This window comes from Larimichthys crocea, chromosome VI, assembly GCF_000972845.2.
Source record: "Larimichthys crocea isolate SSNF chromosome VI, L_crocea_2.0, whole genome shotgun sequence".
Taxonomy (NCBI): domain Eukaryota; kingdom Metazoa; phylum Chordata; class Actinopteri; family Sciaenidae; genus Larimichthys; species Larimichthys crocea.
This window is the reverse complement of record NC_040016.1, coordinates 13,334,934-13,349,615: the sequence shown is the minus strand read 5'-3', so window position 1 is coordinate 13,349,615 and position 14,682 is coordinate 13,334,934. Positions and strand designations below refer to the sequence as shown.

At 38.7% G+C, this 14,682-nt stretch overlaps 1 protein-coding gene across 1 annotated transcript in view; it reads left to right on the top strand.

Moving 5' to 3' along the window:
* The window catches only part of megf6b (multiple EGF-like-domains 6b), a 68,961-nt gene that overhangs the window by 11,145 nt on the left and 43,134 nt on the right, over nt 1–14,682 (top strand). The window contains exon 4 of the mRNA XM_027279444.1: nt 259–363. Within this exon, the coding sequence (XP_027135245.1) occupies nt 259–363 (105 nt within the window). The remainder of the gene's footprint in view (nt 1–258; nt 364–14,682) is intronic.

The following is a 14,682-nucleotide window of genomic DNA, read 5'->3' as shown; positions in this document are numbered from 1 at the left end:
ACTTGGCCAAGAGCCTGCTTGTCTGTTCAAAGAGAGCCAAGTGGTGGATTCCTCTTACATTGGTTAGTGTGAATAGAGGAGCATCAAGGTTCCTCTTTAGTCAGGAGTTAACAAGCCGATGATAAGGCGTTGATGGAAAGAGGTCAATGTTTGGAAACTGCAGATGTTGACATTTCATGACAACATCCAGGTGTACTAATTTTATTTTATGTCTTTCTCTTTTTCCACGACCCTGTCTGTCCACACGTACATTGGCAGCGGTGTGTAGCTACGGTGTGTGCTTCAATGGGGGCCAGTGTCAGGAGGGATCTACCCAGCTTTGTGATTGTCCTGCAGGGTTCAACGGACCCAGCTGCCAGTATGGTGAGTAGAAACATCCTGGCTGTGTTTCATATTCAGAATCTCTTTTCTTATCTTCTTTTTGTATTTTTTTTTTTTGCGCTCTGTTTTTCTCTCTTATTTGCCCTTTGTTTATTATCTGCCACTCCAGCAATTTTTCATCATTAGGAAGGTATTTGCAGCATTTTAGCCATTTCCATCATTGTCAATGGATGCTGCGTACAGTTTAAAAAATAGCTACTCTAAAACTAGGAATCATAAAGGTAGGAATCCTTGAAACACTTTACAGGGTGATAGAAACCGATAACTGTTAGCCGTTTGATTAAAAACACCTTTTTGGCTCTTTTGCTGAAGCCTACAATTCAGATCCTTTTCTGTCAGCTCTCCAAGCCTCCCTGCTGAACTCTAGAGCGATCACTTTCTCTAGTCGGTGAAAATCTTGTCACATCAGCAGTTGGCTTCTATAGCAACAGCCTCAAGTATTTTATCAGCAACTCCATTGTTGAATTTAAGCTGTTGAAGTAAAACAGCAAAGAATTCTGTTGTTTTTCTGATAACACCACACGACAGGAAATTCCTCTTAGTGTTGACTGTTTACCAGAATCATCCATCTCTTCCCCTCAAATTAGGCCATCCTAGACACCACAGACTTTGTTGCATAAGTCAAGGTCAAACATGCAGGGGCAACTAAAAATGGCCTCCCTTTGTTACAATGGTCTGACCTGACTTCACGCTCTTTGGCCAGCATCCATGACCTCCAAGTTTGTCTCTGTAACTTCCCAGCTTCTTCTCCCACACGTGATTTTTGTCAGATGTTCTCTGGTGCTACAGATGTAGCCTCATGACACCTTTTAGCATACTATGCATTCGCTTCCTTGTTGGTTATTATAGGACTTATGATCAAGCCTTGGGAAGTCTAGCACTGACAGCCCTCTTTACATGATCAGAGCTCTCTGTGGTAGCTAAGCTGACCTGGCTTACTTCTGATTACTTCATGCTTGAATGAAAGACTTAATCGTAAGGACGGAGGATCCATGAACACGCATGCCCATTGAGGTGCTGCTTCAGGCCATTAGTTGCCTTTTTATTAAGCTGGACCTGATGGGTCTAATAGAGGTCTTTGAGAAGATTGAAGCCATCTGCTGAATGATGTTTGTTGACCAGCAAAATTTACAGTATGGATTTATAGGAAATTGAACATGATCTGGAAGTACAGTATTTCTGTCCAATAAGATCATCTCATCAAGGCTTTGCCAATACAGAGCAGCACTACAGTGGAGTGGTATATTTCCCTGACGCACATTATGTATCATGGTATTGCTCCTCATCATGAAAAAAAGTCCAAAAGATCCTGATACAATATGAAAAATAAGACTGAGATTGAACCCTAAAATTCTGTATTCACTAAACCCCGGTGTTTTTCTGGAAAAATGTATTTGAACATTGTTCGATCTGTTGATTAGAATAAATTCACTCTTTTATTGCAATACATTCCTCTATCATGTCTTTCCCTCTCAGCAGTAACTATGAAAGATGTTTTAGTGAAATACACAGACATAAAGGATTTGACTGACACCAGTTACACAAGACAGACAGACTCCTGATAAACTGAGCATCAATACCAACTGCTTTGACATTTCCTCTTGTGGCCTGTCAAAATATTTTCCCATCAGTATGGGACAAACAAGGAAAGAAAGGAAAAAAATCTGCGCTGTATGATTTTATTCACTGGTTTAGTGTCTGTGTTCCTAAATTAGGATGAGATATGAAAGATGAGTTCCTGTTTCTAACTGACATACCAGCCCTAAGACACCAGAACATTTTCATGTTAGACACATGTATTGCAAGAAAATACATTTTTATCCATAATTAAATGTAATTAAATGATCAAAACATGATCTGTGATAAGTGATCATATCAAAACAAACAGTTTTATCTGCACATTTGGCTAAATAGACAGTGTTGTCCAAACCTCCTGTTGCCACATGTTAATGCTTTTTATTTATTCCCTCATTTTAATATATTAAATAAAACATAACTACTTGATGATTAAAGTCTGACACTTGATTGTCCACAATATGGGTTTTTGCACAGCTGTGTCTTGCATGACGGAAAATGCTCTTGAAGGATCAAAGCTTTAGAAAGTAGGCCCACTTTACTATCTTTGTATCCCATCACCATATAGATCCCATCTCTTTTAGTTCTGCTATCAGGCAGCCCCCGAGCTGTTTGATACATCAGTGCCGACATCAGCTGCCCCCCTTCCCTTCCCACACATTGACATCCACCAGCATTGTTCTGCATTGTGAATGATAGCTGTCATCAATGGGCACCTAAGGGGCCCTTGCTGGTGGAGAGTTATGCAGCACACCCCCACACCCTGATTCTCCCTCTATTGGAGGCTATTAGTCCGTAAACTTCTCTGGCAGTTATATTGCCCTGTGATTGGCACAGAATGGGCTGCTTGATGAAGGGTGTGGGTGTCTGACTCCGCCTGACCCTGAGCAACATTTGGGACGATGGGAGTCAGACACAGGCAGAAATAGACTCACCACTGTCCCATTTTTGAGGTCTCACATGTGCCAAATACAGGTCACGTCAGAGGGCAAGGAGAATAGCTGCAGGCTGAGGACAAAGTGTCTCAATTGAGAAAGGGTAATAACATCACTTGTAATGAATGACTGTTAACTGAGTGACAGTTGTGATATATAGTTCAGCCATTATGAAAAACACTGTGGTGGTCAGGCACGTTTTGTTGTTAACTAGATAAATAACCACATTGTGTAGACGAGCACGTAGCTCTCATAAGCTGCTGTGATAAGTCACTGGTGCGGTCCACATGCTTCACACAGCTGTCAGTCACCACTTGTTTCCCTCTCGTCATGTTTACATAAAAACTGTAGCCGCAGCAGAGGATGTGGCTGAAGACGAATGTGCGGAGCCGCACTTCACTCAAGGATTCACTCATCATTTAATCACATTTTGATGGTTCTCAGCAGTGTGAGCATTCCTCTGCAGTCGCATGTGATGATATCCCCTTGAGGCGTTTTTTTGATGTGGTCCGTCCATGTTTGTGTATAGCACTTGGTGTGTATGTGTTTATGTCTTTCAGAGGGGGCCAATTAGTGCGCTGCGCTCAATAGTTGTCTGAAGCTGTCATCTGTTTTGCTTTTTAGTAGCATTGTGTCTGTGTAAGACAATAATTACTGGGTTTTCTTGTATTTGTGCTTCAACTCTGCGGTAAAGTGAGGATTGCTGCCTTCAGGCTCTTCTAGTTCTTTCAAAGGCGATACATTTCTGAACGGGTCATCTCCCTCAGCTTCATCCTTTCCAAACCACGATACTGTGATACAGTAGATTGATCGTTTGACATGACTGATGGAGACTTATGAGAATAAATCATTGTACATGTGTATATTGCTTTCTTCACTGCAACACTCAACAGCTCTTGTAACATTTGATTCAACATTAAGTCTTTTAAGGTTTAAAGTTATTATACAAGAGTGATTCACTGCGGAGTAATATGTGAAAAGTTTTTATGAGCTTTTAATGTTATACTGCATTTTTAGCTTCACATTATACATTATAGTTTAATTACCAATGAATATAATGAACCTATTACAGATCAGGAAACCAGTGTTGCTGTTTTTGCTCTGAAGTGCTTATAAAAATCCAGAGGGATTTAGTCACTTGGTGCCTGATGTACTCCAGCCTGTCATCAGTAGACAAGTGGTATCCACTGGGATCAACAGCTTCCAAGGCTTTTAGAACTCTGGCAGGGCAGATGTCTTCATACCAGCTGACATCTGGGCTCAGACAGAGACAAGCAGACAGACAAATAGTCAAATGAACAGAACTTTTTGTAACATGAAACTTCACTGTCTTAGTTCAAGAATCCTGATAAATGTTTTAAAGTTACCTTGTGTGTCCTGTTCTGAGGTCAAGGATAAAATGAAAGTTATCTCAATACATAAAACTGATGGATTACATAATAACTTCAGAAGATTTATTTGAAACAAATATGAGGAGTCATTGACATCCAAGTTGATATCCTTGATAAGCAGAGAGAAAATTTTTCCAAATAGACGTAACCCGATATGTGGAAATGCTGTATTTGTTCCTTTCCCACAGGATTACCACGTGTTTATTTGGCTTTTGTTTGTTGATCCCAAACTGTGAAATGTTTTCCTGAAAGAGCTCTTTCTCTGTTACAGTAATTACCTCTCATTTATTTGCTCTTTGGAAATGAACTATAAGCTCATATCTTGGCTGGATTTGGGGTCATTGCAATGCCGGGAGGGCCAGCAGACATCACTCAAGACAGACTCTCTACTGAATGCCATCATCATTATCATTATTCGGTAATGCTTCAAAGCAGGTGCCCAGGCATGCTATCTCAGCCTCAACCATCTTTTGAAGTCAGTGCAAATGTTAGTCCATCAAAACATCTGTTACGCTAGTTTATGTTCATCCACCAAGATTATGGATGAGTCAAAGAAAGCTTCTTAGTGTGATTTATACTAAAATTTTGTATCTGGCAAAAAAAGAAAGCTCTACAATTAATCTTTTATTGGAACCTGGATACCTGGATGTTTTACTGGAGAGATTACTGCTCAGCCATTTGGATATATTTATATTTCTATATCTAATTATATATCTATCTATATCTAATATATCTATATATCTATCTATCTATATATTTATATATATATATATATATCTTCATCTATCTATCTATCTATCTATCTATCTATCTATCTATCTATCTATCTATCTATCTATCTATCTATCTATCTATCTATATATATATATATAATATATATATATTATATAATATATTATATATATATAGTTATTTTTCTTTCTTCATTTCAATTCTCAGAAAATTAACATCTATTCTTGACTTTTTTTGGTATCAAATAACACCTGTACAACTGTTCAAAGAGACCCATCCTCACTGTAGTTAAGAACAGCGATACAGAAGTGGAAGTTCCTCCTTCATTCTTACAGTAACAGAGCTCCTTCCTGTAATCCAGAATGATTAACACCCTAACAGGGAATATTGTATGTCTTCAGAGTTTTGGTCCAGTCCATAAACAGTTGACTGAAGCTCTAAATAATGAGGTCAGTTATTTCTCTAGAGCCTGGCGGTGCATAACGCAAGTCCTCCGCAGTCTAGTGGCCGAGATGTTGAGAAATTGTACAGCGGGAACACACTCTGACATTTTCTAAGCATTCGATTCAAATGTTCTTTGATCACATGGGTCACAATTACATAGTGATGGAGAGAAAACATACTCACGTCCTGTACTCAAGTACAATTTTGAGGTACTTATACTCAGCTTTACCTGTTTATGCTATTTAATACTTAATTTCAGAGACAAATATGGTACTAAAATAAACCTTAAATTTAATTTACATGTAGCTTATGGTTATTTTTCAGATAATGTTTTCACTTAAAAAAAACATATGAACAACTTCTAAACTATTTGTTGTGAAAATGAACTGCCCCACAATACATAGTAGTTGTCTCCAACAACAACATTAATGCTGGATAAACTTCATAAAACTTCAGTAATAATATTAAAATAATAACATTCTGTAAGACTTTTGATAAGTACATATTGTATAATACTTGTATGTTTTTGAATTGAAAACTTTTTCACTTATCATAATATTTTTACATTGTGGTATTTCAGTTATATGATACGGAAGCGCATTGCTGCCACCCCCCCAAAATTTTTTGTCTCAGTATGACGTAATTACGTGAAAAGTTTCATGTTAAAACGTGAAATTATCACGTTATTTCGTGAAAGTTTCATGTTAAAACGTGAAATTATCACGTTATTTCGTGATATGAAATGATCACGTTATTTCGTGATATGAAATTATCACGTTATTTTGGTGATATGAAATTATCACGTTATTTCGTGATATGATATTATCACGTTATTTTGTGATATGGTGATATTTTCACGTTATAACATGAACATACCACATCATGAAACAACATGAAACTTTTCACGTAATTACGTGATAGTGAGCCAAATTATTTTTTGGAGGGTGGCAGCAATGCACTTCCGTACTGTGAACACTGTTTTTAATGAAATTAGGGGGTCAAACCTAATTTATTCCGATGTGTTTGTTTTCAGTCTTCTGGTTATTCTGGTTCTGTCTGGGAGCTGTATTGTGAAGTTGCGTGCTTGTTAGCATGGTTGCAAGGTCAGGACAGCAGCCCTGGAGCTATTGTGGGAATTTATTGACTAGTTACAGGACACTTGTTGAGTTACACAGAACTGTTTAAAGTACACAGACTTAAACCAGGGTCGTCTGGCCAAGATGTCAAAGAAAATGCCATGGATTCTATATGTTGTGTATGTCATGGTACCATGTCAGGTCAGGGAGATATGGGGAGAGCAGTGAAATTGAGACAGTGGTAACAGGTAATCTTGTCGCTCAGATCTTCTGTTAATTTCTCACTGTCTTTCTTCGTTGAGTTGAACAGCGTTCCATAAAATTTCATGTGTCTAAAAAGTATGTGCTTCAGTTTATGTTGAATTTGCATGTATAACCATAGTCAGCAAGGGTGATTTCAGATGTTGCTCTTTCCCGCACCTCTGTTCCTCCTCTAATAGCTGTCCCCCTCTGCAATTACTTAAGGTTCAATAATGGTCTTTCCTCAGACTAACAGTTCAGTGGCCTGTTGTAACCTGTCTTTCTTCACCCCTCCACTCACCTCACACATGTAGACATTGTAAATTGCCTTAAAGCAGTCAGTAGGTGGAGTTCTCTGACTAGTCCATGTTTGTTGAATTTTTACAAATGTCTTTCCTGCTCACAAACATGTTTTTTTTCCTTTTTGCATTTTTGTCACGCATGCAAGGTTTATTCATTATTAGTCATAGTTACCAGTGCAGCACATTAAGTCCAAATGTTACCAAAAATGTGGGTGGTTCATGCCTCCCAGATGTCAGCTCCTAGTTAACACATTAATGGCTTGTTGGTCAGAGGTTTTGGACTTTGCCAACACTGATGTTTTTTTGTTTTTTTTTTCAAAACACAACAAAGTAATGAAGCAGTGGTTTGTCATCTTTTTTTAAGCTTGCAAAGTGGAAGATCACAAGTAATTCTAGTATTGTTAGCATAACTGTGTTGCTTAATTAAGCTGATTTACGTGACAGTGGTGACTTTTGCGGCCTTCCTCTGTGCTGAAGATTGAAGGGGAGCAGAGAGGTCAAAGATGGAGCCAGCATGTGGACCCAGTCTGTCCCATTTCAGACCAGCCTCGACCTTCCATAGTGGCACTTGCTGGTAAAAAACAGCAGGAAGGCTATGTGGCATCTAACCCTGTTTGAAAAATGTGAGCTAACTCCTATCATCACTGCCATTTAGAGACTGACAGTGACAGGAGGGAGCAGCAGACACACAGATGGTATCTGTCATGTTTTGGGGATGCAAGTCTGCATGGGGCCTTGTTGTAAAAGAGAATATGCCTTTAATAATACCTTTACCCTATGGTGAAACCATTTCACACATGCTGCTCATCCTGGTGAGGGTTTGACTGTCAGTTGAGTAGTGAGGAAACATTCTTTGATTTTTCTTTGGCTATGAATATCTGCTCCCTTCATGTTTGGAATCACTCAGGAATGTAATGAGAGAGGTGCTTTCAGTATGTCAGCCTTGAGACCCTCCCCATTGTAAAAATAAATCCCTGAACTCTCAGTCCCATTGATTGGTTTTCACTTACGGAGGAGTAAGAAAAACATTTAAGAAACCTTCGTGCTGAGCTAAGCTGAGCTAAGTGCCCCAAAATGAAACACACATGCATGCTTTTGTCCTTATGGATGGAGATGGGTACATGATTAGTACATGGTGCCATTGTGATAATTAGCCAGTGTGGCTGATAATTATCAGGCCTTCTTTCATTAAGAACTTATAAGTTGGTATTGTTTTTGGTGTGTTGTAAACCAGTAAGTAATCTATGAAAAATGTGACTACCCTGTAATCTGAGGCTTCCCTTAACCTAAACTTTTAGCTACCTTGTGAGGCTTTGGTACAAGCTTCTACCTACATTTATACTGTATTTTAGCAACTTTGACATTTTGTGAATATGCCATTTAAAAAGGTGAAATCAGGACCAACCACGTTATCTTAATGGGCTGGTTGATAGACCTAACATTCATGTTAGTTTATGCATGGCACTATTGAGTCTGGATCTAGCTGGTTGGTGGCCAAGCGTCTTAAACCACTTGTAGTTTTTCAGTTTCAGTTTGCTCACACATACTGATCATTTTATTTTTCTCTTTTCTTGTTTCACTTTCTTGTTTCTTTCTCCCCTTGTCCTTCCTAGCATGAAGGATGAAGGGCGCTTTAACATGGTGGACTCCATGGGTGAGGATTTGCATTGTATGTAGATATAAAAGGCACATTACAACAAAAACATAATGAAAACTTAGTTATGCACATCATATCCCATTTCTCTGTAATTAGAGCCTTCTACATGTTTCTCACAGGACCTTGCTGGAGAAGATTGGGAACAAAAGCAAACCTTTAAGGGAAAAACAGGGTATGCTTAACAATATTATTATTATTATTATTATTATTATTATTATTATTATTATTTAAGCCCCTGCAGTCGAAAAGGATTTTTACTGATTGACAGGTATAGCGCCATGATTTCCTATACGCTCTAATAATACAATTTGAGAACAAAGTAGCTGTAACCAGTTCACTTTCACCTTTGGCAGCTTCGTCATAGAAAAGAGTCCAGCAAATTTTTCCTGTTTCCTGTCTCAAGCTACTGAACATAGGAACTGTTGATTCACTTAAAAGACTTAACATTCGCTCATAATTCACATGATTATCTTTTACTTTGGTCAGCTACCTTGAGCTAAATATGAGCATGAAGGACTATAAGGCCATGACATTGTAAAGCTGAGATGCTCAGCTGCAGCAGTTCGTCACTCTTGACTGGCGTGTACTCCAGCGAGAGGTCGAAAGGTGTTGGGCATCAGAGCATTAGGTTATATAACTGCCGTATAACGATCACCACATTTGTTTTATGTGGTCAAAATCTAGCTGTTATGCTTTTAAAGATTTTTTTTAAGTGGGAGAGAAAAAGTTGTAAAAGTCAAATGGCTGATAATGGGATAGTAAACGTCTAGAAAGATCGCAAGCAGTCTAAATCATTCTCAGGGTTTCCCTTCTCCTCTCGATGGATTTAACAGGCTACAGCTGAAATGGCTGTGAACAGGTTGAAGTCTGCTTTTTTACTTTACTTGGAGGGAATTACGACATCTTATGTTCTAACCTTAAAAACACAAGCAGAAAGTGAAGAAATTTGTACTGAGAGCTGTTTCAACAGTGGACATGGTCAGGTGGTGACATAATCTTGCTATTCAGAGCTTTTTTGTTACAACGCAATCTCTTCCATCAGTTGTAAACTGGAGGTTAAATGGACCATTCAAAGTCACTGATGTGTTTTCTGTTTTTTTGCCATTTGAAAGTTTAATCTCATTCTTTGAGCATTATTAGCAGCCAGCATAGCGTGGCTTCCAGAGAAGCTGAAATGAAGGAGACCATGGAGATGTAGGCACTGCTGGGAACCAGAATCTCCTGCAAATATTTTCTCGCACATTTTTCATCTTTTTGTCCTGAACTCCTTGGATTCTTTGTTTTAGCAGCTTTATGGTTTCAGAAAATGAAGCCATGAATAAGAAAAGGGAAGTGAAGAAGGATGTACATAAATCAGTGGTGTAGTTGTGCTTGGAGCTGTGGGTATACTCTTAATTTATGCCTCAAATTGCTTTTTAAAGCAACCCATCCAGCAATGGATAAATGCCCTGCGACATGTAAGACTACTCTTCTCTCTTGCATATTTAGCTTACACAAAAATGGGTCAGTAATATTTGCACATTGTCTCTTAATGTTTACTGCTTGACTTCAGGGAGTAGAGATCATTATGAAATCAACATTAGCGACAGAAGAAGTGCAGACATAATTAACATAATTATGCATGTTGTGATAAGTTTTCCTTATTCCTTACTCCATCCACTCGTGAAAATTGGAGAACTTTGTTATGCCTTTGCTGTCCTAGAAAAAGAAATCTCGCAGAGCACTAAATGGTGCATCAGATGGGATTTTTTACTCAACAGTTGTTAAATAAATCTAGTAATGCAACAGCAAAGGCAGGGAAGAAGAATCCAAGCTGGTAAAGAACTTCTAAACTCATCCAACTTTTTTGTTGTGGGTTGAATTAACTTACTATTTAATATTATTTTAGCACAACAAAATAATTCACTTACTTAAGCCCTTGAAAAAGCAAAAAAATAAATTCTGTTGTCCCATCCTGAAACACTGTGATATATTTAGGTTTAACCATGAGAGAGCTGTTGTGTCCCTGTGAAGTCAGGAAAGGCATCTCTAATGAGAGGGAGTGCATTCTAGTCAGGGTGGAGTACATCCTTGTCCACCTACCTGCCATTGCATCCTGCACAGCACCTTAATCTCCCATAATTTGCTGAGTCTGGCACTGTCTCATTAGGCTCTTTACAGGATTCCTGATGAAAGGTCGCAAGGGCATCAAGTTTGTGTAAATTGGCAGTGACAAGAGTTTGCAAAATACAATGAGTGGAATAATCTGTGTGGACTGATCCCTTCATCTGCCAGTGGTGGCCTGATTCTCCCTCCTTTTTATTTCACTGAAACTTCCATATCTTTCTCTGATTTCACTGCCTTTTTTATCAGCTCATCGTGCACTCCACTGAGCCAAACACTTCACTTCTTATCTTTGTTTTCCCTCTAGCTAAAACATTATCTCCTCTGTTGTGTATTATCTCCATGTGTAACCCACTTCGCCTTGGGGAAAGTTCACCCAAGAGTGCTCTCTCTTTTAATGCACAGCCAGCGTCTTACTGATGTTTCGTGAGGTGTGAAGAACAAATGCTAATCTGAAAGAAATGTAAAGAGACAAGGTCAGTGGCCTTTCACATGTCAAGGCTGTTTTCTTTTTTAAATCGGACAACAGTTTGAATCCTATCTCAGTGCAGGCTGCTTTACTAGCTGGAGTCACATTACATTAAACTTGGGTTAAGCTAGATTAGGCTGAAAAGACTTCAGATGAAATCTGAAAGAATCTGGGCAGTAACATGCTTTGAAAACTAATCCCAACCTTTACAGCAGATGGAAATATTGATTCTGCGTTAATATCAATTTAAAAAAAATTAGGAAATCATGAGGAGGTTGGGGTGGTGGAGTGAGATGCTGCAGCAAATAGGGTTGTCATGTGAGCTGAGCAGAGTTCACCGGTTATAAAGGTGGCTCAGTACACATGTATGAATATGAGGGGATAAACTTATCGAGTGTTATTGGTTTGATTAGTCCCTGCCTGGAAGTCTGGACCCCCCAAAAGGCTCAGAAGATGTCATAAAAAGATTAACAATTTACAACACATATTTCTGCCTTTATTTTTGTGGGCATTATTTCCTTTTTTATAAATATTGAATAGTTTTACCTCTAAAGACCTTTAAAAATATTGAAATTAAACAATCTGAGGTTAAAAAACAATATTTGCTTCAAACACTCTTATGAATATGTAACCTTTGGATGACTGATCGCCTTTGTACTGTTTTAAATAAACACAAGCTGAAAAGTTTGGGAACCCCTGATCTTAATCTTCTATTTGGAGAGTTCTGAAAACAGTTATTCTGTAGATATATTGATATTTTATTAAAATCATCAACTGAAAGACACTAAAAACAGAATCTGTGTTTCTTGTTGCGGCTGCCTCTGAGCTATGCTGTGTATGAAAATACCAAAACATGGACCAGGCTTACTTCAAGGTCAGGAAAATACCACCTTGTCATAGCTTTGCTTGAGCTGTTTTTTTGTACAGCCATGAAAACAGAGCCCAGTGCCTCTGAATTAGATGTACCCAGAGGGTTATGTATTTGACTAATGTTTCAACTTTGAACAAACTGTGAAACTATGTAGTATCACACTTCAGCACATGAAGCAATGATCAGAGCCCCAATGTTTATTCCCCTGGTACACCTTGAGCATGACAGTCTGTCATGTATCTGCCACCTTTTGCCCTGTAGGAAAATGGCTTTGGGCATTTTTCCCCTCCGCTAAGGCCTTGCACATACCACAGTAGCATATTTCCCACGTGCTGGCAGGCTGGAAAACACAACAAGTATTTTTTGGGATTTATGCTGGTCTCCATGTGTTGTCCCAGGCGCTCAGTACTCCTGGGTCAAAGTTGGAAAAGACGGGTCCTAACAGGTAGAGCGCAGATAGAGCACACGCAAAGGGTCAGAGGGCAATCCCCTTAGGTCCACGTGGTATTTGTTCCTCCAGTTCGTCTGTGTAGATCATAAAATGTTATTCTGGAGACATAGCTTTATGAAGTTGGCCTACTTTCTGCCTGTATTGCAGTCTGTAACCCTTACTGACAGTAAAAATGAATGACAGAAGTCAAAAACCTTTGGAAAGTCAAAGGTTTTGTCAAGTTTATGAAGGGACAAGACTTATTGCTCCGTCTGGCGCCTTCCATCAAACGATTAGAGTCAACCACAGGGGTATGAAAGAACTTTGGGATTGTCTCTATCAGCATACATCACTCACTTTGATCTCACTTTGAGATCATGCCTGTCGGTGGCACAGCTATGTCTCTCTTACTACAGTGATCTGAACCCACTGTGTCCGGGAATGAAAGAGTTGCAGTAGTCACAGTCAACTGTAGTGAAAAAGAGAAAAAAATTAAAGCCTACAGGAGTGAGAAGCAGCTGGCTCTTAAGAATGGGGTATCCAATAACACATAAACGTCCATGAGTACCTACACTTAAATGTGTGCACTCTAAACACGCACACTTACCTTGCGGTGCAGTAAATTGGATCATCAAAACAGGGATTAGAGGAATTTAGGACTCAGTAGAGCAGAATGTTCACAAAACAAACTCCAACACTGGATATTAGTGTCTTTGATGTCGCGCATGAATCCCTTGTGGTCAAACATGCACAAATAATAAAACATTAGGCTCAGCGGTCTGAGTAATAAGCTCTACAGAGACTATTGAGTCGCTTGATTAATATTTTTTACCCAAGAGTCAGCTTCTTTCTGCACAACAGTCTGCTGCTTGGCTGTGGTTTCTTGTCAACACATGCCTTGGGAAGAAGAAGCGTATAAAAACAAAATACAAGTGTTTAAATGGGAAGATAAGCAGAGAATTTAGATTCTGCTCGTCTGTGTTTTCACATGAGAGCTAATCAGTTGAATGAAAGCAACCACCACGACAGACTTGAATGAGCTGACACACCTATCGGCAAAGCAGAAACACCTCAAGAAATGTACTGTAGCATTTCCTTAATTACCAAGCTCTGCATAAGACTAGGGATGCTACTAATGGTTATTTTCACTATTGATTAATCTGCCAATAGATAGACAGTGAAGCAGTATAAAATGACCATTACAATATCCACACAACAGCATCAAATGTCTTGTTGTTCCCAACAAAAAGTTCATAATATTCAATTTATTATAATTTAAAACCAAGATAATCAACTGATTCCTACATTCAAGAAGCTGGAACCATCAATGTTTGATGTTTTTGCTTAAAAAAAATGTTAAAAACAATCCAAGTAGTTGGTAATTAATTTCCTGTTAAGTGACCAATTTATTAACTATTGTTGCAGCTCTACATAGGACGCTAACATCTTGATGATGATTTTATATACAGTGGTCCCTCGTTTATCGCGGGGGATATAATAAAATAACCCGCAATAAACGAAATCTGCGAAGTAAGTTTTACAATTATTATACATGTTTTAAGGCCGTAAACCCCTAACCACACACTTTTATACACTTTTTTACACGCATTTTGTACAGTACTCCCTTAGTTAATCAGGACGCAGAACACAATGCGCGTTCATACTGTACAGGACGCTGTAAAAAAAAGCATGCAAAATTACACTAAAAAAAATCTGCGAAACAGCGAGTCCGCGAAAAGTGAACCGCGTTATAGCGAGGGACGACTGTACTCCAGATACAGCATGACCTTTTTTTACAATCATTCGAGGGACAGCATCTTAAAATACATAAAAGGCTGTTTGACAAAGACAAGGTAAAGCAATGATAATGTTCCTAATGTGGTGTGCACTTAAATAGATATTCTTTTGTTTTTGAGGTTTTCTTGCCTCTTTCTCCAAACTTTGTCTGTAGGTAATACACTGACTGTGGAGTACCTCATACAACCTTACTTCAAAATACCCAAACTATCCCCTTTAAGAAAGGAAATGAAAGCACTTTTCAGTGCTCTACTACCCTTAATTCTATGGTGAGACTTT